The sequence below is a fragment of the Anastrepha ludens genome, chromosome 2 (assembly GCF_028408465.1).
Source record: "Anastrepha ludens isolate Willacy chromosome 2, idAnaLude1.1, whole genome shotgun sequence".
Taxonomy (NCBI): domain Eukaryota; kingdom Metazoa; phylum Arthropoda; class Insecta; order Diptera; family Tephritidae; genus Anastrepha; species Anastrepha ludens.
This window is the reverse complement of record NC_071498.1, coordinates 30,497,947-30,525,273: the sequence shown is the minus strand read 5'-3', so window position 1 is coordinate 30,525,273 and position 27,327 is coordinate 30,497,947. Positions and strand designations below refer to the sequence as shown.

The 27,327-nt window shown below is 35.3% G+C and overlaps 1 protein-coding gene across 2 annotated transcripts in view; it reads right to left on the bottom strand.

Moving 5' to 3' along the window:
- LOC128867451 (lutropin-choriogonadotropic hormone receptor) overlaps positions 1–27,327 on the bottom strand; it is a 77,011-nt gene that overhangs the window by 5,569 nt on the left and 44,115 nt on the right. For both annotated transcript variants that reach the window (XM_054108656.1, XM_054108663.1), the window contains exons 8-15: positions 21,507–21,578; positions 20,500–20,617; positions 20,073–20,386; positions 16,984–17,175; positions 12,775–12,927; positions 9,556–9,701; positions 3,907–4,135; positions 797–992 (exon numbers count right to left, since the gene is read on the bottom strand). In XM_054108656.1, coding sequence (XP_053964631.1) covers positions 797–992; positions 3,907–4,135; positions 9,556–9,701; positions 12,775–12,927; positions 16,984–17,175; positions 20,073–20,386; positions 20,500–20,617; positions 21,507–21,578 — 1,420 coding nt within the window. The remainder of the gene's footprint in view (positions 1–796; positions 993–3,906; positions 4,136–9,555; positions 9,702–12,774; positions 12,928–16,983; positions 17,176–20,072; positions 20,387–20,499; positions 20,618–21,506; positions 21,579–27,327) is intronic.

Sequence of the window (27,327 nt, the reverse complement as noted above, 5' to 3'; positions counted from 1 at the left end):
CATTGCCTAGCTACAGCGCGTGAATGAGGCTATTCGACTGAAAAGACCTAATCAACATGGTCAAACCACACTCCTTCATGACAATAACAGCCCAAATGTTGCACAAGTCCTCAAAGCCACACTGCAAGAGTTCGAATGAGAAATCCTTCAGCATCCGCCGTATTCTTCGGACTATGCAGCGACTGATTACCATCTTTTCCACTCCCATTTTAAACTATATGAAAGGCGTAGCCTTCGATAACAAAGAGGTCTTTAAAAACTGCCTTAGCAAATTCTTTCACACCAGACCAGGCGTTTTTGGCGGAACGGCATCAACAAATTGGTCAAGAGGTGCGAAGAGGTTGCAAGTACAGCACTCAGACACAATTAAGTCCATTGCACTGCACCCGGGTTCCCTTTTTAATTTTCTTTAAATCTACCCGACCTCCGAAGAAACCCTAATAGATCTTGTGGTGCCAAGCAGCCAAGGTGGAAGCTTTTTAACACATCAGTGCCAAAGACCTCAAGCTTGATTCGAGCGAAGGACGGGCAGTCTCACAGAAAGTGGCTCGCCGTCTCATCCTCCTCTCCATAGAAAGTGGCCCGTCATCAGTCCAACCAGCCGCCTACAGTCCATTCTGTTTAGTGCCAGGAAGAACTGCCACAGTCGATCGGGCATGACATGTAACATCAGTTTTGTCCATTAATTGATTAGCTTATTGATATAATTACTGTGTTTTGTTTAAATAAAAGCCTTCGGTAAAACGCTGCGAACTTATTCCCCCAAAAATACATACAACACAAAATATGCACCTACCAACAAAGCCATCTTTTTAGCAATGCTCATTTCGCCTCGATGTGTGCTGTGTGCATGACGCGTCTCTTCGCCCAGGGACAGATAGATTTGAGCATAGCAAATCGTTATGATGGAAAAGGCGCCACCGTTCGAGCCCAAAATTGCCACCAAGTACACCGTATCGATGGGATCACGTATCTCCATCGGCAAGCAGATGCTGCGGAATGAATAAAAATTATTAATTAAATGGTGAATAATAATTAAATCGTTTTACTTAAATCAGTGATAGTCAATTTGTGATGGATTTATTCACTTAATTGTCAATTTTAAATGATGATATATTTCAGTATATAAAACAAATTCTCTGAATACGCATGTTGAGCCTCGCACACAATTAATCCATTAGGGTGGCTTAAGAATGACTGGCGCAAGCAAAGTGCGCCCACAATTACTTCATTAGCTAATTGAGAATCGCATACATATCTCCGTGTGTACCAAGAATGATAGATTACCATTCTGGGCATGCGAAGCAAAATTCTGAAAGTAACTTTGGTTGCTGACACGACTCAATAATAAAAGGTTGCGTAAATTTTACAACTGATTTCGGATGTTTTTCAATCCATTGACGCAGTTTGGAAGTAAGGAAGAAAGGGGCATAAGTCTGAAAAGGTAGTAAACAATTGAAAAAAGGTCGATAACCATAGAATAATTTTAGTTTGTTTAATGAACGGTACGCAGTTGTTTATATTTTTAACTTAATCATTCCTCATATGTGCCTCGTTACCGAGTTCTTTGTATACTCAAATAGCACCTGCTATATCTTTGCCCTACATTAGCTAGAACCCGAATGAAATGCCTAGGAGCTTTACAATATGAGATGTTAGAATGTCTATCGAAGTTTGAGCTTCAGGGATTGGATTAGATTAGATTTGCAAGGGGTTGGACAAGTCCAAGCAGTCAGTCGGGTAGAGCTTTGTACTACACCCAGATAGATTACAGTGGAAGGAATAGAGAGGTAGGTAGCTAGGTGAAATGGTTGAAGTGCCAGTCTGGCACTCCTCAAGTAGCACTAAAGCGCCGTTTTGATACCATTATGAGACCTCCAACAAGCAGGTATCTACAGCCAGGCTGTCGAATAAAGGAGCATCCAGTGATTTTAATCGTCTAGCTGCCAAGCCCAGACATTTACAGAGAAAGTGCTCAACCATCTCCTTCTTGGAAAGGTCCCCACCGCTTCTGTAATGGGAGTTAAATGGTAAATCTAGCTTTTACGCGTGTGTGCCGATCGTCTAGTGAAAGGTAAACATAGCTACGAGTTTGGAAATTGAATGGCGGGGAGTGCAAAGAACTTTCTGAGTGCTCCGTCTATAGTACTTGGGCTCAAGGGTTTTCGAAATAGCACATGAAGAAATGGAGCTTCATCTGTACTGCGCTTTCCTGAGAAATAACAACTGTCAGGTGGATGCCGATGACCGGGTAGGAGGTCTCTGAGTCCCACTTTTGACCCTTTCCTGACAGGTTTATCAGCAATTTCATTTCCCTCCACATTCCTATGTCCTGGAACCCAGATCAGGTAAATGTTACCTGCATACCCAAGAGATGTGATCTCCTCCTTACAGGAGTTTACTAGTTTCGTTCTGCACCATGGCGTCGTCAGAGCCTTGATCGCGGCTTGACTATCGGAGCAAATGTTAATATCTCCCTCGCTCCCGCGTTCCCTAAGCATTTTACATGCCTGCAGGATCGCAAAGACTGCTGCTTGAAAAATATTAGCAGTTTAAAGGAGATAGATAAATTGGCTGATTTAGAGAAAACACCTGCTCCGACTCCCGATTCCATCTTGAAACCGTCAGTGAAAACAGAGGTGCAGATTTTCCCCTCGACCCATCCTGCCTCTTTGGAAAGATTGCCCTAGCACGACCCTAGCAAATAGAGAGACGGGATATATTATATAGATGATAAGACTGAAAAATGGTATGAGGTCCCTCTTCAGCGAATCTTATAAATTCATTGATGCATCTTAAGAGACCCGGAAGAGGAAGAGTATGAGCCTTATCCATACTTAGTACATAGTAACCCAACAAACTAAGTCTGGTTCTAGAGAACGTCGGACAGCTATAGAGAAAATGATTTGCAGTATCCTCATTTTCACGAGAAGACAGGAATATTGGATCGTCAGTGATTCCCATCGTAGCCATATGCTGACCACAGGCGTTGTGCTTGTGACCCACCAGCACTCTCCGATCTTTTCTACTAAGTTTTAGGAGAAAGGTCTCCTGTTTCCTGTTTCTGTTTAGTTCTTTCACAAAGCACTTAGCTACTCTGTAGGAGCTCAACTCAAACCAACGTCTTCTATGAGTAAACTTCATGAAGTCGTCAATCTATGGTAGTACCTGTGCGAAATTGACACCTAGAAAGGGTTCAGAGCCCAGTGGTGTACTTGCAGAGCCTCCATAAGTCAGTTTATCAGCCAACTCGTTCTCTGTAATACCGCAGTGTCCAGGCACCCAGTGGATAATAGATTTTAACAATTTCTGCAATTTTCGATACGTTTCACAGAAGCTTTGACAACCCATATCTTAAAATAATTTCCCAGAAAAAGTATATTATATAATCTCTATGAATTATTCGGTTGGGTCTCCCAACTTTTTAATCTACACCTCTGAAAGTATTTGACTGACGTCGGATTTGAATTTATCCAGTTTCACAATTCCTTCTTTAAGCTGGGTCAATTCTTTTTCGAGGTATAATCAGTATAGAGAAAAGAGTTCCGCACGTAGTTACATATCTTTTGTTCAGGCGACAACGTAATAACATAGGCAGTAAGCTTTTCAGCATATTCCGACTTTCTGGTTTTCACCACGTGAAAGAGCGTCTCGAACTCCATCCGAATCGGCAAAAATGTGGAAAATTATTTTTTAACATCCAAGGACCCAGTTCACACATTATAAAATTAGTTGGCATACATACGAAATCGCCCAACAACTACGCCATACTTTATATTCAAATTAAAACAAGAATATATTTTCCAAAAATAATCATCAAATATGCTTTTTTTCAATTAAACTCTAAAGCTAATTTATCACCTAAACCTTGCATACATACGCACAAGCATTTCCAGCGGTACTCACCTTGTCGACGAATAGTTGCTGATACCAAAGAGCGGCAGCAGTGACATCACAATAGAGTAGACCCAGCCAGCGGCCATTATAAAGCTGGCAGCTCGGAGCTTAATGCGTTTATTCAAGTGCATGGCACGCGTAATGGCCATCCAACGTTCGATGGTGATGACCGTCAAAGTGAAGACCGATAAGTGACTTGCAAAAACAGTCAGAAAGCCAGCAACCTTACATCCAGCGCCTGCAACAAAATTAAGAATTCAACGAACGCGATAGCCGGCAGCAGATTTAACGAGAAAAGAGTTAAAACGTCAGTGCTTTCGTTGCGGAAATCGGAATGCCTTTCGAAATTCCATTTCATTTTGGTCTGAGGACTACATACGTACATACATATGTACATGCATACATACACACTACGGAAAAAGTCTGCCTTTACCCTTTGTATTAAAACAGTAAATTATAAAAATAAATGAATCTAAAAATGATCAGCAATTTCCTTTTATTAACATTAAAGGCAATCATTCGCGTAGTCTATGCGCAAAATTTCCCAGAATTTGAGTGGGTAGCTTCCGAACACCCATTCGAGAGCGAGCCAACGTGAGAAGGTGAAGCAACCCAGGATAGCTGGTTGTGCGCTAGGTTTGTGACCCGCCACATAAAAATCTCCCATGAAAACACGAATAAAGCCTCTGATAAGAAGTCGCGGTTAAGAGGCACGGTATAAAAGACATCATCGATAGAGGAAATATATTTTCAAAGAAGATAAATATTAGCTAAAGAAAAATAATCGTCAGGTGCTTGAGAAATGGTAAGAGCCGTCGGGAGATCGCGAAAATTGTGGGCTGGCAGTACTCATCATCCCAAAGAGTGATGAACAACTTCAAGCAAACAAAATCCTACAAATCCAATCCACGCTCCGGATGTACATATAAAAACTTTCGGTGAGAGAAATGTGCAAGGTAGTCAACCTTGTCAGAACTAATCCATGACTGGCAGCAAGTCATATCCCAAGAACATAGAAGATCAGTTCCATAACCAGATGAAACCGGATACAGTACGGAAAATACATAAAAAGGCTGGAACTCATGGCAGGCTCGCACGCAAAAAATCTTTCATTTCAAAAGTAAATCAATTTAAGTGGAAAGCCTTTGCAAAGGAGCGCTTAAATGAGCCTTCTGAGTTTTGGAATGAAGTTACTTTCTCCGGTGACAGCAAATTCTGCATTTTTACTATAAGAGGCCGCATGATTGTGTGGAGAAAACCGGGAACAGCAGTCGATGAGCAAAAGCTGGTTAATCACGGTGATGAAGGTGCGAGGATGTGACGCTTTTTTGCAAGTTTGAACGTTGGTGAAATGCAGCTCATATAATCGATAATGAACAAATATGATTAACTCATTATTTTAAAAACAAATCTACGAGAACGTGTAAATAAACTGGGTCTGAGTGAAAAATTTGTTTTCCAACACGCCGACGACCCGAAGCACAAGCTTGTTAAACTCTGGTTTCTTTATGATGTTCCACAATCACCAGACCTAAACCTCATAGAGCGCTTATAGCACGTACTCGAGTAGAAAATCCGGTAGCTTAAAAATGCTAAAAGATGTGATTAAAGAAGAATAGGAAGCAAAAGGTCCAGAAATAACTTCAAAATTATTGAGTTGGCAACTAAGTATTTGCGGATTTCACTCATAGATGACTTTTGTTGCATTTTTAGGTTTGCAGACGTAGTACAAATGTAAAACACATTTTGTTATTCGATAGTTGGCAATTCAGCTGTCAATCAGTAAAACAAGTTGTTTGATCGGTTGCGTAGCTTTCGTTTGGCCTTCGTTGAAAAATGGAAAATCAAAAGGAACATTTTCGTCATATTTTGCTTTTTTATTTCCGCAAAGGGAAAACCGCATAGCAAGCTCATAAAAAGTTATGTGTCGTTTATGGTGACGAAACCTTAAAAGAACGCCAGTGTCAAAATTGGTTTGCCAAATTTCATTCTGGTGATTTTTCATACAAAGATGAAAAACGCTCTGGTCGTCCAGTTGAAGTTGATGGCGCCCTAATCAAAGCAATGATCGATCCGAATCGTCGCAGTACAAGATATGAGATTACAGAACTCACATACATACATTGAAAATCACTTAAAACAACTAGGCTATGTTCAAAAACTCGATACATCGGTTCCACACGAACAGAAAGAAACGCATTTCACGTAACGCATTAACAGCTGCGATGTGCTAAAGAAACGTAATGAAAATTATCCAATTAAAACGACTGCCAACTGGCGATGAAAAGTGGGTTGTTTACAACAATATCAAGCGGAAAAGAATGTGGAGCAAGCCAGGTGGGCCAACTCAAACAACATCAAAAGCTGATATTCATCAAAAAAAGGTTTTGTTATCAGTTTAGTGGGATTACAAAGGAATTGTCCACTTTGAACTCTTACCACTCAACCGAACGATCACTTCTGATGTCAACATTGAACAACTAACGAAATTAAACAATGCAGCTGAAGAAAAGCGGCCCGAATTGACAAATCGAAAAAGTATTGTGCCTGAAAGATGGCAAAAGGTCATTTATCAAAATGGCCATACATTACAGAATAAAGTTATTTAGTTGCATGAAAAAATTGTCTTTGATTTTCTAAAAAAATCCGCAATTACTTAGTTGCCAACCCAATGGTTGGGTCAATGAAAAATCTCCTTCTAGGGGTCATAAGACGACATGGCTCTCCAACTAGTTATTGAGTTCCTGTGCTTCTGTAATATTATTGTCTTTCCTTTTATTATTCTTGAAGTGAACGCAGACTTTTTCTCTTAAGATAAAATTATATTTTTCTTTAATGTGATCTCATTTCGAATTGAATTAAGTTATTTACGTTAAACCTTTTCTAAGAGTTATTTCTTAATAAATTGAATAACAATTGTAAAAATGGTGCTCGAATAACTCACAGTTTTAAGTTTTCCACACTACAAAGAAAGTACTGATGGGTGCACGCTGGCCTTTTCTGTTATGTGTATACTTAAATATACAGACTCTTTTATAAGAACATTTTCGGTATATGTCCCAGCTACACTTAAGCCAAGGCACATTCCATAAGGTAGAAGAGATTTCGACACTTCTCTTGTTTGAACTGCGACTGAAATGTCAATTCTTAACCCTTTGAAATAAGTATGATAATTTAATTTTTTTTTCATTTCAAATTCTAAGCTATACACCTGTACGAGCTTAAATAATAAAATGCGAAGGGATTACGAACAGTGTGTTGTATGTGGGCCTCAATACATCGATGGGTTATTATACGAAAATTATCAATTACCGATTGTGGAGATAAAATCTTCAGACATAGACCAAATTTAAAACTGATGGTCCTTAATGAACTTTGAACTTTTTCTTTACATTGAATGTAAAATGAAATTAAAAGTTGAGTTAAAAAATTAGAAAAATGTTTATAAGAATTAATGAAAAGAAAAATTCAGCAGCTGAATGATGTAAATTTAGAATCAAGAATCAAAGCACTTTTAAGGAATGTCGAATCGACTTTAGAATTAAGTATTTGAATAGCAAATTAAAAACCTACGAGGAATAAAAGAAGTTATTAGTTTTAGTTAGTAAGCAATTTACTTTAAGTAGCATGCATTTCCACATATACATACATACATTAAGACGAAAATGCAAGAACTATTAAAAGAAAGCGGATTTTACGATAATTTTAAACAGTCTGAAATATTGAGCAGTGGCAAGAATGGTACCTGCATCACAAATAAAGGGTGTAGGCGCCAATTATGTATGTATACATGTATGTATGTATGTATGTATGTATGAGAGAGTTCCACTGAGTTGCATTGAAAGTAAATGAAGACTGACAGAAATGATCCTCTGAAGTAGAGCCTTTAGTTCGACTGGGTTGTAGTTTCTACATCGTATGCTCGCCTTGACTTAAGCAACCATTTTTCAATAAAAAATTTGAAAAATTCATGACCTAGAAATTTTTGATTGAATTGTGCTACAAAAGAGGTCTTGTCTTTTCCCTTGGATTAAACAAAAGTTCAACAGTCAAAAATTGAAATTCATTTGTTTGATGTTTTGACTCTCATACAAGGTGGCGCAAAATTAATCACCCAATTGAAAGACTTATAATTTTTTTTTATAAATAAATGGCGTTGTACGTTACTCATATTTGACACTTGCAAACTAGACAGCTGCAGTGCAGAAATAGACAATCAATGGAGCGCGTACAAGTCGAAGTCAAAATTTTCATCACTCAAAATCATTTTTGTTTATTTAGTAAAAAAATTTTGTAATATTTTAAATTACTAAAAAAAAAAGTTGTAAAATATTATATTTTTTTTAATTAGAAAAAAAGTTATACAAAATTACTAAATACAGAAAAATAATCGAAATAAAAATGTTCATCACTCAAAATATTTTTTTTAATTAATACTAAATTACTAAATAAAAACAAATATATAAAAACGTTTTAAATAAAAAAGTTATTATATTTTTTTATTAAAAAAAAAAGTTATACAAAATTACTAAATACAGAAAAAAATTCGAAATAAAAATTTTCATCACTCAAAATGTTTTTTTATTTAGTATTTAGTAAAAAAATATTAAAAATTACTAAATAAAAAAAAATTTTATAAAATATAATATTATATGGTTTTTTAGAAAAAAAGTTATACGAAATTACTAAATAAAGAAAAAATATCAAAATAAAAATTTTCTAAATACTAAATTACTAAATAAAAACAAATATATAAAAACATTTTAAATAAAAAAGTTATTATATTTTTTAATTTAGAAAAAAAGTTATACAAAATTACTAAATACAGAAAAAATGTCGAAATACAAATTTTCATCACTCAAAAATTTTGTTTCTAAATATTAAATTACTAAATAAAAAAATATGATAACATTTTAAATAAAATATTTTATATTATTATATTTTTTTTTTATTTAGAAACCAACTTATACAAAATTACCAAATAAAAAAAACTTTTAATATACTTTTAGAAAAAAGTTTATAATATACAAAATTACTAAATAAAGAAAACATAGAAATAAAAATTTTCATCACTCGAAATATTTTTTTTATTTAGTAATTTTGTATAATTCTTTAAGTAATTTTGACTAATTCTTTTATTAAATAAAAAAAAATATTTTGAGTGATGGAAATCTTTATTTTAAATTTTATTATTCAAAAACAAAAATGGATGATTAATTTTGCGCCACCTTGTATATGAACACGTGTAATCGACATCAGAGGGGTTCACAGTCAACGATTTTGACCCAAACTTAAACTCTTAAATTAACTTATTGACGCATTTTGCGTATATTTAGCCCTTTGCGTTCGTATGTCTACTCTCAGTCACCACAGCAAGGAAATATACAAATTCTATTCTGCATTTATTTATAGATTTAAAAAATCTTGCTTATCCTTCATAATCTTAAATGTAATGTAACTCTGCTCTTTCGCCGGAAATTAATTCCGACTAGTACGGCACCCATGGCCCAATTGAATACGACCGCAAAGGGGTTAATAAAAAAGGGTATAAAAGCAATGTACTAAGATTAGAGTAAACTAAAAATAGCTTGATTTAAAAAATAGGGAACTTAAAATAGCTGTAAAAACACTTACTTCCACACACCCACGCATACATACCATATTGCCAATCATAGGCGTAATTAAAATAAGCTCCCATTGAATGTGCATCGATGGCGGCGATTAACAGCAAATACAAACCCAAACACAAATCTGCGAATGCCAAATGACCCATCAGGAAACGTGGCACGGATGGACTTTCAGACCTGCAACGTTCGAAATGTATTGGAAAATTATTTCTAATATGGAAAAATATTAGTCTGAATCAAACACCAGCAACTATTGCATATCGAGGGCTTAGATTCAGGGACATTTCTCACGAAAATTAGTTTTCGTTTTGTGTACTTTTTGCGCTAAAAATTTTGACTTCTCTCCAACACATTTTTTGTTTGTTCGTGAATGCAAAATGACACAATTAAACGAGATTCTATATGGTTGGCGTTGAGTAGAAAGGGAGTTCCCACAAAGATCATTCGCTTCATCAGAGCCCTTTATGAGAACTCCGAACTGGCAGTGCTTCACAACGGCAACATTAGTGACTCATTCACCACCAACGTAATTGATCTTGCACAAGAGAGGCGTCATATGGAGTCTCACCAGACATCTTGAGGTCCCGGACAACATCTATGACATCTGCTTCCTCTCTCACAAACTCACTGTCATGCAAGCGAATGTGGACAGACTTGTTACGCTGGCACGTACTATTGGACTGAAGGTCAACATCGCCAAGACGAAGGCTATGAAAGTCAACCACATTTAAGCAATGCGATTTGTCGAAAGCTTCTGCTATCTCGGCTGCATCTTCGCGCCGAACTATGGAGCAGATGAAGATGGAGACTCCAGGCTAAACAAAGCAAGGGCGGCGTTCGGGCGGATGCCTACAATATGAGCGTGTTCGCAAACCGCCAACCGCTCTAAACAGAGAATATTCAGCTCGTGGGTGAAGTCAGTATTATTGTACGGAAGTGAAACATGTCTGGTTTCTAACACCATCACACAGAGGCTACAATCCTTCGTCAACAAATGCCTACGCCTCATCTGTAGAATATTTTGGCCGAGCACCATTAGCAAAAACGTGCCATGGAGGCCAACGAATGAGGATCTCAGTTTATGGCACATGAAACTACGAATGTGACGATGTATAGGTCACACGCTTAGAAAACCATCACGAGAATGGCACTGGACTGGAGCCCGCAAGGGAGCAGAGTCCCAAGCCCAGCGCGCAACCAGCTATGCTGGGATGCTTCGCCTTCTCACGCGGATACCGCGCCAATTAGGAAGAGCTTTTGAGCTTAACCCACTCTCTTGCTTGTCTGGAGATGTTCTGCAGCTTTCCAGTTCAAGTGTGAAAAATTTTTTACGTACGCCGCCACCTTGTATCAGGATAACTAAAGATGCACAGAAAACTGTGATAATTGAAAACAAAAAAAAAGACTTTCCATGCTGTTATTTAAACTATGATTTTCTTTTTGAAAATTAGAATGTTTTTCTGATAATAGACCTGACCTAACCAAAAATTATCCAACTGTTTTCAGAGAGAGATCCCTTAGACATCTACTAAACGTCAAAGTAAAACAGACGATAAGTTTTTATGCTGACTTGCCAACTCCTATCAAAAGATATCCAGGATTGACCGAGCTAAAACCTTACCAAAATAAAAGCAACTATTCGCTAGAACTGAAGTCCGTAGTCCATCATCCTTCATCCTTTTTGCCATTCTTCTGCTGCTATAGTTGATTTTGTGACGGACAAACTTTTAACAAAATCTGTGTAAAATCGTGAACTACTTTTGTACCTCCATAGATACTTTTCTAGTGAAAAAAGACAACATAGCAGAGGATAATACAGGGTGGCTGATGAATTTTGCTACATTAAGAAACTCAAATAACTTTTTTTTAGTGTATGGAATTCATTTATTTTTTTTCAAGTTGAAGGTCATTAAATTTTATTAAATGTAGCTTAACTAATATAGTTTTAAAAATAATTGAATTTAAATGCCCCCCATGCTCGTTGACACAAGTGCCGGCATCTTAGTAAAGAGTTGTTCATTGCTGCTTTGAGAGTTGCGACAGGAATAGCCGCAATTGTTGCCCGAATGGATTGTTTTAGTTCATCCAAATTTGTTGGCTTTGTTTTATAAACTTCTTGTTTACATAAACCCCACAAGAAAAAGTCAGGTGCAGTAAGGTCAGGCGACCTGGGGGGCCAACGAAATTCGGAGTTTCTTGAAATCAGTTTATTGGGAAATTTTCGTCGCAACTCTGTCATAACAGTCTGGGCTATGTGAGACGTTGCCCCATCTTTTTGAAACCACACAGAGTTGAAAGGAATTCTCTTTCGGCGTAGTTCTGGATAGAAAAATTCTTTCAGCATTTTCAAATAACGGTCTCCAGTAACCGTAACGGTGTGACCATTTTCTCCAAAAAAATAAGGCCCGACAATACACCGTGAAGAAACCGCACACCACACTGTCACGCGAAGAGGATGCAATTCCGTCTCGTGGAGTATCTGTGGGTTAGAAGTACTCCATATTCGACAATTTTGTTTGTTCACATTGCCGTTTCAATCGAAATGGACCTCATCAGACATGAAAAGGCAGTTTAACATGTTTTGGTCTTCTTCCACCATTTGCAGGATCTTCTGGCAAAATTCCAAGCGAATCGGCAAGTCTGCTGCATTCAGTTTGTTAACCATTTGAATTTTGTAGGGAAATAAGTCTAAATCTTTGTGCATTATTGTTTGCAAAGACTGTCGGCTGACACCAAGTTGAGCAGATAAGCTTCTTGTTGAAACCCTTGGATTGCTTTGTATAGCTGCAGCTACAGCAGCGATCGCTTCCTCCGTCCGAACTGGTGGGTTTCGATGATAAGGCCTTCTTCCGACTGTTCCTTGCTCAGCAAAATTATTCACCAGTCTCATTATGGTCCATCTGCTCGGGGGATCGCCGCCAAACATCCGCCTGTACTCTCTCTGTACCAAAACTACGGACTCCAGTGCGTGATAGCGGCGGACTATCCAAATTCTTGTTTGCGTGTCCCAGTTATCCATTTTAATAAATTTTAAAGATCAATCTGCAAATTAAAACAAAAATGGAACAGATAACTTAAAAAGAAAAAAAGTTATTCAATTTTTTTTTTGGTAGCGGCTTTCATCAGCCACCCTGTATTTGAAATGCAGATGGACGGGCTAAATTGAATATAAGCTCTCGATATGTAAATTTGTAATTATATAATAATGATATGTATGCGATACTTTATACACGCACACACTCGCACTCACCTTATCGATAGAATAACAACTAGCACGGCAACATTGCCCACCACAGCCAGGGCAACGACGATCCAGACGGAAATACGCAGCCACTGATAGCCCATGACATCTTCGCAGGGATTAAGAGCGTTCGGCATGGGGTAGCATTCCACGTCATGTTTTCTATGAAATTAAAGTCGAATGCAAAGAGGTGGGTAAAAAATATATATAAAAGTAAAATATGCATATTAGACCAGCTGAAGCCAATGAGCTCGCGTGCGTGTAAAATGAAATATGCAAAGTAGATCACTTAAGTATTAACATTACATTATTTTATTTAAATTAGCATTTTTTACAGCGTACTTAGTATGTATTTATTGAAGTTTTAAAAAAAAAGTGTTTTTTTTGGTTGTACAAATATATTTGCCTCAACTAGTATTGATTTGTGCCACACCGATTAAATCTCATATATAGGGTGGTTAAGTTTCAAGGGCCGGTGTTGATTTTGAATAAAATACAATTTTTTTAGGAAATTATTGTGATTTCTCTTTATTATGATAATATTGGTATAGCTCAATTACGTACGCAGCAAAATATTGGCCAAATGGCCGCCGCGGCACACCTCTATCCGATGGTCCAAATTTTCGATGACGCTGAGGCATAATTGAGGTTCTATGCCGTTAATGTGCCGAATTATCTCATCCTTTAGCTCTTGAATTGTTGCTGGCTTATCGACGTACACCTTTTCTTTCAAATAACTCCAAAGAAATAAGTCCAACGGTGTCGTTGACGTTTAGGTGTGGTTCACATTCAACATCGGCCCTTGAAATTTAACCATCCTTTACAACCACTTACAAAATTATAAACACACCCCTACTTGTTTTTAATAATAGTTCATACTACAAGAAAAATCATATAACGCAAAGCTACAAACTTTGTACGAAGTTTTCAAAAAAATGTTCAAAGTTTTAAAAAAAATCAAGACTTTATCAAAACTTTAAACTTTTTAACCAGAATTTTTTTTAATTTTTCTGGATATGCAGTTTTATTGCCCATGGAATTTTAGCGTATCAAAGTGCAAGTTTCTAGTGACTGCAAATTACCGTTAATTTTTGCCAATTTTTTTTTTTGTTGACTTTTGTTGCCTTTTGTTTTTCCATATAAAATAATTCGTGCATGGTATAGGAAGAAAAGGAGCGACACTTCAGTAGGGGAAACAATGTCTACGTAGATTTTATCAATGTCATGTTTTTCTCAGGTGTGTCCCTGGGGACGTAAGTTAATTCAGTAAAAAATATCCAGCGACACAGAAAGCACTAATTTATTCAATCAACTTTCATAAAGTAATGCAATATTTGAGCAATATTTTCTTAAATTTTTAATGCGAAATTGAACGAATGACAGTAAATATCCGGTTGCGCCGCAAAAAAAGCGCAACAGAATAAACTGAAACAAAACCATCGAAAATAGAAAAATCTGAACAAAAAAAATCTCAAAAACAAAACTATTTCCTAGAACAACTAGGAGATGTTCTATGAAATATTTTTTATTCGAGATATCCTTGAAAACATTAAAAAAAATTTTTTTTTTTTGAGATTTTTCGATTTCGTTATAGGAGATGTTACTCGAAATATCCTTGGGAACATTTTTCTTAAGATTTTTTTTGGTTGAGATTTTTCGATTTTTTTTAGTCAATCAACCGATTTTTGCAATAGCCCAAAATATCATTTTAAGATTAATAAATATTTGTAACACAAGGTGAAGTCCAAAATAAAAAAGACTGAGTTAAAATAGAAATAACAGTAGCTTTGTTCTGATAACTTTGAGTTTATTTATTCAAATTGACCCCTCTGGCCTCGATACACCTTTTTGCGCGATCTAAAAGCTTTTCCAAAGAGTGTTTCAGGTCATTGACCGATTCAAGCCTTTTGGATGGCCTTTACGGACGCAAGACGTTTTCCTTTCATGACCATATGCAATTTTCCGAATAGGTAGAAGTCACGGGGAGCCATATCAAGCGAATACGGTGAGTGATTGATGGTTAAAATGCGATTGCTAGTCAAAACATCAGTCACAAGAGTGGATCGATGAGGTGGTGCATTATCATGCAATAAGCGCCAGCTTCCTCCTTCGCGGTATTCAGGGCGAATTCGAGGCCTGCGAGCATTGACTTGATTTTTGACATCTCCAAACGCGATTTTTTCGGTGGTAGCTCGTCTGAGGCCCTCCATTTGGCACTTTGACGCTCAGTTTTAGGTTCATATTGGAAACACCACGTTTCTTCACCAGTTACAAAGTTGTAAAGGAAGTTTTCGTCTTTGCTTGCCTCTTTAATGAGGTTTTTCGAATGTTGAATTCTGAGCAATTTTTGGTCCTCAGTTAACTTGTGCGGAATGAAACGTGCACAGACCTTTCGTAAGCCAAAATGATCAGTAAAAATGCGATAAATAGATGTTGTGGAGATACTCGACTCCGATTCCATGAATTTCAACGATGATGTCGGTTAATTTTTTATAAATTGACGAACAATTTTGATGCAGTTTCGAGTGATTACTGATTTTGGGTGGCCCGTATGTTCATTGTCATTTATGTCCTCACAACCATCCCTGAAACGTGTAAACCACTCATGAACTCTGGCACGAGATAGACGACCATCGCCATAAACTTTTTTCATCAATTTAAGTATTTCGGGAAAAGTTTTACCGATTTTAAAACTAAATTTGATATTAGCTCTTTGTTCTAACCTCATTTTGGTACCAATGATACACACATACTGGCATTTTAGATGTAATAACTTCGCTTCCACTGAATCGAATGTCACCAAGCTTTCACTGGAAGTCAGCTAGGGATGTAGTTTTCAGCGCAGTAACTCATTAAAAAGATGGCACCGTCGAAAACATTTTTATGACGCCAGTCTTGTTATTTTGGACTTCACCTTGTCGCGAATAGGAAAAGAACCATTCAAGCAGATTCAAAAACTGGATGTTCTGTTGAGAATATCGCTGCAAAGCTGCAGCTGCACATCTGTAAGGAAAAGACAAAGAGAAGTTTGATGGCACCAAACTATGTGGCTACACCATTTCTGCGACCAATCCCAGGAGTCTCCAATGCACCTTCTTCTTGAATGTGGCGCTATAGCGCGGAGAAGGTTCAGACTGCAGCTAGAACAAAAGCACGTAGGCTCAATCCAACTCAATACAGCTCTATCCTGAGTTTAATAAGGCAACTTGGTCGGGATGAGCTACTGTGATAAGCAGAGGGCACTAAAGACCAAGAGGTCAAAGTGCAAACCACGAAGTAATCTGTCTATCTATCTGATGTACAATATAGTCGATCTTCTTCACAGTTTAAAGGTCGAGGTTTATTCAAAATTTCGTTCTTATTAAAAATTTTTCAGAGCGAATGTGCGTTATCAACCGTTCAGGAGTGGAATATTGATATTGACGTAGACATTGCGGACAACGATATTAATCAGGAGGACGTATTCAGCGACGATAACTGCGTCTCAGGGGCAGCGGAGAAAAATAAACGAGGTGAAACAGTTGAGATTTTCAATAAAGCGGTACAGTGAGCTAGCTATGAAAGCGTCGCTCAAAATGATATGAATGCATTGAGATGTCTAAGGGAGAAAGCTGTGCTTAGAGTACTAGAAAAACAGAAGACAAGATGACTAATTTTTTATTATAAAATACATTTTTTTTTAATCTACATTTCATATTATATTATATATCATATCTACATTTCATATTATACAGCAATAAAATGTGAATTTAATTGCGTATATATGCGTATTAACCCTATATGTGTTTTGCATTCGAAAACGTGAACACTTTTGTTAATGTGAACTCTCTTGGTTTTTATTAGTTCACGTTATAGAGCGTGCACTGTATATGCACTAATGCAAATATACTATAAAAATATAATGAAAATATCTACAAACATTATTCATTTATAATATATTTCATTTACTATACGCAAAAGTATTTACATACATACATACATAAGTACATATAAATGATTATTTCTTTTAAACCAGCAAAATTACCACAGCACTGAGAACAATGGCCGCAGAAAGGATTATTTTGTGAAATGGCAAATCGCATTCATGCATAAATTCTGTACATATGTACATATTAGACTTATGTATTATATGTATGTACTTAAATGTAGTGTAGCAAAGTACAAAATATTTGAAAATGATGGCTGTGAGAAGATTACTAACCACTGGCAACGACTTACCTAAAGGTAAAATTCCCACAATACTCGTCAAGTTGAATTACATCTGGATTTATAGTAATCTCTTCATGGAATATGCCAATTTCTTTTATCATCGACTCCGAGATGTAGTCTTCCACAGGAGGGTAGTCACTCTCCTCCGTCTCAGTCTCGTTCTCATTATTGTTCACAACGAATTCGGTCCGCGCCAAACTGCTGTTGTAAGAAAGTAGGAAAATAAAGTTGCGATTTAATCATAATGAAAGCAACTACATAAAAATTTGTATGTACACAATAACAGCAACGCGGCGTATTGTAAAGTTTTGGCTATTTATTTATTTTGTATACAATTTTTTTAATTTTTATTTATTTATTTTTATAAGAATATACGACTAAAACGTTATAACTCGAAATTCCGAAATTTTTAGAAAATAAAAAAAATTTGAAAAAAAACTTTTTTATTAAAAATGTCGAGCTTTCATTATATGGACAAACATGCACCGTCGACACCGTTGAACTGGCCTAATATTATACTGAAATTGGATGGAAAACTACACACTCAGATTTTTTTTTTTTAATTCTAACTAAAAAGTTTAATATTTGATGAAAATTTTAAAAATTTTATAAAAATTCAAATTTATAAAAACAAAAATTATTTTTGATTGAAATTTGATGAAAATTTAAAAAACTAAAGACAAACAAAATTATTTAAAAAAATTAAAAAAAAAATTCTTCAAAAAAATTAAAAATTTGTTTCTGATTGAGATTTGAGGAAAATCTAATAATTAAAAAAAAGAAATATTTTAATTTAAAAAATTCGAAATTTAATTTTAGTTTAAATTTATTAAAAAAACATCAATTTAAAACAAATTTCTCAAACATCAAAGTTTAAACTTTTTAATTTTTTTTCTGACTAAAAAGTTTGATGAATATTAAGAAAAAAATTAAAAAAATTAAAAAAAATAGGGTACAAATTTAAAAAAAAATTCTCTTTTTGATTGAGATTTGATAAAAACTTTAAAAATTAAGAAAAAAAAATTTAGTTTCAAAAAATTTTAATTTAAATATATTAAAAAAAAATAAAAACAAAAATTTTAATCCAAAACAAATTAAAAACCCAATTATTTAAAAGATTGAAAAAAATTAAAAAAAAATTTTCTTTGGATTGAGATTTGATGAAAGTTAAAGAAGAATTTCAGCTAAAAAAAAAATAAAAAAATTAACTTTAGTTTAAATATATTTAAAAGAAAAATTTACAAAAAATTTTCAGTTTAAAACGAATTTGGAAAAAAACGATTTTATTTCAAAAAATTAAAAAAAAAAATTTATTAAGATTTGATAAAAATTTTAAAAATTCAGAAAAAAAAAAATTTAAAAGACAAAGATTTTAATTTCAAAAAATTTAAATATATTTCAAAAAAATTTAAAACCAAAATTTTAAATTTAAAATAAAATTACTTAAAAGAATGGGACAAAAATTATAAAAAAAAATTAAAAAAGTAATCTTTTTTGGGATTGAGATTTGATGAAAATTTAAAAAATTAAAGAAAAATTAAAAGAAATTTCAAAAAAAAAAGGTTTTTGATGAGATTTGATGAAAATTAAAAAAACTAAGAAAAAAATGTATTTAAAAAAAGATTTTAAATTCAAAAAATTTACATACACATATATTTAAAAAAATTAAATCCCATAAATTTTAATGTAAACAAATTAAAAACAAGATAAGATATTTAAAAGATGAAACAAAAATTATTAAAAAAAATTAAAAAAAAAATCTTTTTTTGGGATTGAGCTTTGATGAAAATTGAAAAAATTAAAGCAAAATTTTAGTTTAAAAAAATTCAAAAATTTAACTTTAGTTTAAATATATTTAAAAGAAAAACTTACAAAAAATGTTCAGTTTAAAACAAATTTGAAAAAAAAAATATTTTATTTCAAAAACTAAAAAAAAAAATTGTTTTTATTGAGATTTGATGAAAATTTAAGAAATTAAGAAAAAAATGTTAACATGTAAATTGCTCATTGATCGAGAATTTCACAGCATTGCTGATCGGAGGTGGCGAGTGGAAACTACTTGCGTTACGACCAGACAAATCTGACCATCCTACAATCTGAAACAGACAAAAACCCTTATAAGTCTTTCGAAACACGAATTAAGGCATATAATATCTCTTATCACCGGCCACTGCCTTTTGGGCACTCACGCACGTCGGCTCGGGGTTCCTCAAAACGACCTGTGCAGATACTGCGAGGACGAAGATGAGGAAGTATAGAGCAGACATTTGCTGTGCAGTTGTCCCGGTCTAGCCAGAAGTCGATTCGCTCTTCTAGGCTCTCCAACAATTGACAATCTTTCAGTACTCTCGGACCTGAAAATCGAATCTCTCATCAAATTCTCGAAACGAATTAATATCTTTGACCAAAATCTACAATAAAAATCTCGGTTAGGTGGGGAAATAATACAAGATAATGAGCTCTAGGACAACACAACGGACCCAACTTGCGGTCTATGTGGCACTCCGGGCACGATGCGGGGTCACCCTTAAGCCAACCAACCAAGAAAATAATGTATTAAAAAAAAAGAGTTTAATTTAATAAAATCTAAAAAAAATTTAATTTAAATATATTAAAAAAATTAAAAAACAGGAATTGGAATTTAAAACAAATTAAAAATAAAATATTCAAACTTTTAAAAAATTCTGTCCAAAAAGTTTGAGATGTGATGAAAATTTAAAAAACTGAAAAAAACTTTTAAAAAAAAGATTTTAGTTTCAAAAATTTTAATTGAAATATATTTAAAAAAGTTTCAAACAAAATTAAAAGTATTTAAAAATATTTCAAGCAAATTAAAAAAAAAATTTGATATCTAAAATAAAATTTTTTGAAATCTATATAATATAATTTAAGTTTTCATCATATCTCCAACTTTTCAGTCAGAATTTAAATTTTTTTTAAATTCGCGCCACCTTGTATACATATATAATATAAGTAAAGGTATGCATATTCGACATGCATCTGTGTACATTCATTATCACTTTACAATCACACTTGAAGAAATACTTATTGTAGTATTCGTACATAAGCACAAAAAAATGATTTGCTATTTAATTCACCTGTAAAAAACTCCACTGCCATGCGTTGGATGCAGTCCACCTGCATTCGCACTCCAAACTTGACCATCATCCTCATCGTTCTCAGTCTCTGTTGCTCTCACCATCTTATCTAAACTATCATTGATTCCACTTCCAGTGGCCATGCCCAACCAGCTGGCACTGACACTGGCATTATCGTTAACATTCTTTCTGCAGCGCTGCTGCCACTTTTCAATTTCTTTCAATCGTTCAGCATGACGAATAGGGTCATGGCGCGAGGGGAATTTGAATGCGCAACAGTGAAAGGAATGTGTCAAGAAAGCTCTTTGTAAATTCTACAAAAGTTTCAAGCAATATAAACAAAGCGGTAAAAAGAAGACAACATCAAACAAAATATTTTTCTATTTCTTTTTTTTTGCAATTGCGAAAAGCCAATTAGTATATTCACCTTAAAGTTGTATATGGATGGAATAGTTTTGAGTGTGTGTACGTTTTCAATGCGTAATTCCTCAATGTCCTGCAAGCCCACCGGAGGTAAACTCACCAATGATGTGCTAGAAAGATCTCTGGAGGAGAATGAAAAGATTATTTCAATACTGTGAACGGCTGCAGTTGCTGTGATTGAAAATCACTGCAGGCAAAATAATTGCCTGGGCTAAAAAGGCCTCATGCGTGCACGTATTGATGCGACTCTATAAAATGGCAAAGCTCCCAGATGGAAATTTTAACTCTCTGAATAACATTTTTAAAAGTTTAAAATTTTTAAATATTTTACCTAATTTTTACTTTCTTGATGTCATGATTTAGTAAAGTACGAAACGACGAATGCATTTAGAAAGGTCTTCCAAAGGTATTTACTATAAAAGTTGCCAAATTAAAATTTGTATTTTTAAAATCTCGTGAATCTATAATTTAAGAAGTTGTTGTTGTGTTATGAATGCTCGACAAACTGATTTTATCTATCGCCTTGCTCTTTACCTACAACACGAGAACAAAATGTTGCTAAACAGAAGGTTAAATTGTTACGAATCGATTAACATGAGCTTATAACTGCAAAACAGCAACACTTTCTGCAATGACACAGAGTATATTACCGGAGAACGTTGATATGCTCCTGAGCGATCTCTATGTATCAACATTCTCTGGTATTACTGCATACAACAAGATAACATAGGCAACTGAGATTACTCGTACACAATATTTGAAAGTGATCGGCAAAATGAGCGAACAACTATGTTACGAAATATTATATGTATGAACTATGTTAATTGAATCGGCTAACAGTAGTGCTCTAAGGTTAGGAAGAATTTATGAAATTCTGTGGGTTGGAGACCAATAAAATTTAGTTTATGAAAATGCGCAAAAATAATAATAATATAATAGGATATTTACTACTACCAACAAGTATCGTATGCGTAATTTAATATTCTATAGTATGTAAAATTATATACTTACAACTCATGCATGCTTATTCCGTTGAACGCAGTTGGATGAACCTCCCGCAGATTACGATTCTGTCTTAAAATGCTGAAATCCAAGTGATATATTAATGAAATGCTATTCAAATAACCAAATATTAATAAGAATAGTTTGTTTAAGCAAGCGTAAAATGATTTGTGAGCTGCAATTCTCTCTTAATTTTCATTACATTCTTTACCAAAGCTGGAAGTTTTTTTATTAGCAGTGCATTTTGTTGAAAGTATTTGGTATATGATTTAATCTTACCCGTACAGCACGAATATTACCGCAAAAAAGAAATACTGTATTTTTTCTACATATACGAGTATCCACTTTTGGAAGTTTCCCTTCTTCTTGAACAAATCAGAAATTTGTATGATTACGTTTCCAATTAGTGAAATCTTTGTATGTAGTAGATACTCGTACAAAGAGAGTAAATGCATTTACCTATATCCTTACATATCACCAACAAGTAATTCAGGTCAGATAAATATGTAAGCGTATGTATGTATGTATGTCTTTACATAGATATATTGCGGTATGAATTTCTAACTAGAACTTTGGGTTTTGTGTATTTTAGACCTCCTACTAAGCTTACACATATACATATATGCATACATATACGACTGAGTCTTGCGCTTTTAGTTTGTTTGCATGTTGGACTGCATATTTCTTATGATGCGAGAAATTCAAGCCAATCAATAGCTTAAAAATCTTTGAAAAATTGCTAGGAAAAGTTATCAAAGAACTACTGGAACTATAATTATCGAAAAAAATAAACCTCTCGAAATACCAACCAAGTTTCAGAAAGAAAAAATCATACAAAACCGGCGCATACTACGATGGTCGTTTGAAATGTCCATGCAAAAATAAAAAACTAATTAATTGTTTGGCGTAAAACTTTTCTAATTTTTCCACACAGCCTCATTTTTGGCTTACATAAACACTTCGTTCAAAGCTGTTCTAGTTCGTTGTTCTCTTCCGAATAATACGATTTTCCCAAGCCTGAAAAATAACCATTCATTTGGGTCTGTAATCATCCCCGCGTTTGAATACAAATTTTTTCCCTCCAGCCATTTTTTCAAATTGGGGAACAAATAGTAGTCCGAGGGATCTGAGGGAGCCACGTCTGGAGTATAAGGGGGATGTGAAAAAAGTTGGAATCATATCTCCATTAATTTTGCCAACTGAGCTAGTGGGTCGTTTTGATGGAAAGGAAAATCACTCGACCTCGTCGATTCAAACGAATGCCAAATACAAAGAAATAGACCGATCTGGCTGAAATTTGGCGTGTGTTCTACTAAGAGATGCTACTAACTAAACCTAACCTCGATACGAGTCATTAGTGCCATCTCTTTGACTTTACACGGACTTTTCAAACGACCCTCGTACCCAATAAACGAATGGGAAAATATTGCAAGGCAAACTAAAATTATGGCTGTATTTTTAGACTTTAAAAGAACCTTCGAAACGATAGTGAAATACTGTCAGAGAAACTAAAAATTTATGGAATAAGAGTTAAAGAATTAAAGTGGCTCAATTCCTATCTAAACGAAAGTACTCAAAGAAACAAATTAAATAGCAGCGTCTCTGGTTTTGGTGAAATAGAAATAGAAGTACCTCTGGGGTCCATCCTAGGCGCTCTACCATTTATTATTTATTGTGCATAAACGGTATTGAAAACGTTTCACAGCATTGTTAGATAGTAAAATTCGATTGTTTTTTTATTTTCCAAAATTGGATCAAGTCATTCCTAAATGGGATGGTTCGTTTGATCTATGCTGATGATTTAAAACTTTTCCAAAATTTCGGCAGCAGTTCACGCATTTGAGCTTCAAAATGGCATTGCCGCCTAGGAACTGTGGCTTATAAGTTCTCGGCTTTCTTCAAAACATCAAAAAGTGATTTAGCGTCACGTATACGAGAGCTCACAACATTTGGCAACGTTTCCCATTCTTTGTTGCAAAGTTTGGACGAAATTAAAGATCTTGGCATTATTTCTTCAAGTAACTTTTCATTTCGTAGGCAAATAAGTCATCATATTTCGAAAGCTTACTCGATATTAGTGTTTGTGAGGGGAAATAGTTCCAAATTTACTAACCCTTACACTCCTAATTTTTTATATACGTATTTCATTCGATCCAATTCGCAATACGCTGCTTTCATTTGGATTCAATTTTGTCTTATACACGGTTGCCCATATTCGACGGACCCATCTGGCAACCCTGAATCTTTGACATTGAATTGTGAAAACTCAACGTGCGTATAAAAAATGAAATAATGTGAAAAGTGCGCCTTCTAAGAACACTAATAAACGTTTGTACGAAAGGTTTTTGACTGGTGATGCTCTTTCTAATCCAAAGAGGTCAAATCAAAACCGACCAAGGCGATCGGATGAGAATATTGCTCTTGTACGGGCCAGTGTTGAGACGTCTCCAAGGACGTTCCAAAATCGCCGTTCTCAGCAGTTGGGCATTGCTCGGACCACTTTACAACGAATTATGCGCATAGATTTGCATTTATTCTCGTATAAGATTCAATTGACGCAAAGATTGTTGCCTGCGGACAAGCTTCGTCGATAGGAATGGGCCCAAAGAGTCATCGAAATGGCTGAAGATGACGAGCAATTTTGGAAGAAAATCATCATGTCCGAGGAGGGTCATTTCTTATGGAATAGGTCGGTAAACAAGCTAAATTGCCGCATTTACGCCACTGAAAATCCTCACGAGATTCAAGAGGTACCTCTTTACGACGAAAAAGTCACTTTTTGGTGCGGCGTTAGTGCGAAAACGATTATTGGGCCGTTTTTCTTCGAACGTGAAGATGGTCAAGCTGTTACCGTCAATCAGGAGCGTTATCGCGATATGATGCCAATTATTCGTCGAAAGCGTACGAGGCAGTTCTGGTTTCAACAAGACGGCGCTCCACCACACACAGCTCGCACCACAACCGATTTTTTGAAGAAATTGTTTCCTCGTCGTTTGATGTCGCCATTGAGAGATATCATATTCAGTGATATCAACAAATCTACTTGAAGCAAATAAAATGATTATTATCGTCAACATCAAAAAAATTGTGTTTTTCTTTAATTAAAAAAAAAAAACACATGGGTCCGTCGAATATGGGCAACCCAGTATATGTGCGCTCTACGTTCATTTCACGAAAAAAGTGTTCTTCTCTTGGGTGGTGAAGTTATTATTAATTCAAAAGTTAACCTTGAGAATCATATGGAGGCAAAGGCTCTGAAAAGTTCAGCGGCCGTAACGCAAATTTTGTAAGATACGGGACGTCGAAAAATCCTATGTACAACTTTTTGAGAGTATAAGGATCTAAGAAATGTGTACAAATGTGAGTTTAGAGTAGAAAAATACTCCCAGATCTTTAATTTGGTCTACAGTTTTCAGTTTAGACCACGAAATATTATGGGTATAGTCTATAATATTTGATTTTCTTGAAAACAACTACCTGAAAGCCTTTCTCCGTATTCAAATATGATAAATTCCGCATCAAAAATAAATTCTGCCTATGTCAGATTGCAATAAAACTAAATATTCAATCCTCGATATATACAGGGTGGCTGATGAAAGCCGCTACCAAAAAAAAATTGAATAACTTTTTTCCTTTTTAAGTTATCTGTTCCATTTTTGTTTTAATTTGCAGATTGATCTTTAAAATTTATTAAAATGGATAACTGGGACACACAAACAAGAATTTGGATAGTCCGCCGCTATCACGCACTGGAGTCCGTAGTTTTGGTACAGAGAGAGTACAGGCGGATGTTTGGCGGCGATCCCCCGAGCAGATGGACCATAATGAGACTGGTGAATAATTTTGCTGAGCAAGGAACAGTCGCAAGAAGGCCTTATCATCGAAACCCACCAGTTCGGACGGAGGAAGCGATCGCTGCTGTAGCTGCAGCTATACAAAGCAATCCAAGGGTTTCAACAAGAAGCTTATCTGCTCAACTTGGTGTCAGCCGACAGTCTTTGCAAACAATAATGCACAAAGATTTAGACTTATTTCCCTACAAAATTCAAATGGTTAACAAACTGAATTCAGCAGACTTGCCGATTCGCTTGGAATTTTGCCAGAAGATCCTGCAAATGGTGGAAGAAGACCAAAACATGTTAAACTGCCTTTTCATGTCTGATGAGGCCCATTTCAATTTAAACGGCAATGTGAGCAAACAAAATTGTCGAATATGGAGTACTTCTAACCCACAGATACTCCACGAGACGGAATTGCATCCTCTTTGCGTGACATGTGGTGTGCGATTTCTTCACTCTGTATTGTCGGGCCTTATTTTTTTGAAGAAAATGGTCTCAACGTTACGGTTACTGGAGACCGTTATTTGAAAATGCTGAAAGAATTTTTCTATCCAGAACTACGCCGAAAGAGAATTCCTTTCGACTCTGTGTGGTTTCAAAAAGATGGGGCAACGTCTCACATAGCCCAGACTGTTATGACAGAGTTGCGACGAAAATTTCCCAATAAACTGATTTCAAGAAACTCCGAATTTCGTTGGCCCCCCAGGTCGCCTGACCTTACTGCACCTGACTTTTTCTTGTGGGGTTTATGTAAACAAGAAGTTTATAAAACAAAGCCAACAAATTTGGATGAACTAAAACAATCCATTCGGGCAACAATTGCGGCTATTCCTGTCGCAACTCTCAAAGCAGCAATGAACAACTTTTTACTAAGATGCCGCACTTGTGTCAACGAGCATGGGGGGCATTTAAATTCAATTATTTTTAAAACTAGTTAAGCTACAATTAATAAAATTTAATGACCTTCAACTTGAAAAAAAAATAAATGAATTCCATACACTAAAAAAAAAGTTATTTGAGTTTCTTAATGTAGCAAAATTCATCAGCCACCCTGTATATATAGTATATATATATAATTAGCGCGTACACTTCTGTTAGGTGTTTGGCCGAGCTCCTCCTCCTATTTGTGGTGTGCGTCTTGATGTTGTTCCACAAATGGAGGGACCTACAGTTTTAAGCCGACTCCGAACGGCAGATATTTTTATGAGGAGCTTTTTCAGAGCAGAAATACACTCGGAGGTTTGCCATTGACTACCGAGGGGCGACCGCTATTAGAAAAATATTTTTATTAATTTTGGTTTCACCGAGATTCGAACCAACGTTCTCTCTGTGAATTCCGAATGGTAATCACGCACCAACCCATTCGGCTACAGCGGCCGCCTATGGTGGAGTAAATTTTAAGATCATCAGCGTAAAGGAGAAACTTCGAGAAGTGAAAACATGAACTTATACGAAATTATTAATAAAAATTATAAAGAGAAGCGCGCCTAGAATATTACCTTGAGGAACACCAAACGATATGATCCTCGATGCACGGGAAATTGTGTTTTCCAGTACTACTGAGCAAATCCTACGAGATAAATAAGCTGCTATCCAAGTTAGGAAGGTGGAATGGAATCCGAACTACGCTAATTCACTTAGAAAAATTATATGAGAGACCCTATTAAAAGTTTTCTGAAAGTCAGTGTAGTTGGCAGTCAGCCTTAAAGCTTTCCATACAGTTTTCAGAAAAAATTGAAAGGTTTGAAACCGCAGACCTTCCGCTAGTAAAGCCATGTTGATTCGGGCTTATGAGGCTAGACAGAGCCACAGAAACCAGCTTTGTCTTAAAAACAATCTCAAATAGTTTCGTAATTTTTAATCCCAGTTTTAAAGATTTGAGTTATGAGAGTTATTTTCCAATCCTATAGAAATGATGCAGCAGAGAGCGATTTATTAAAAATTAACGTTAATGACTTTGTAAGCGAAAAGCAATTTTTGAGGAGAACAGT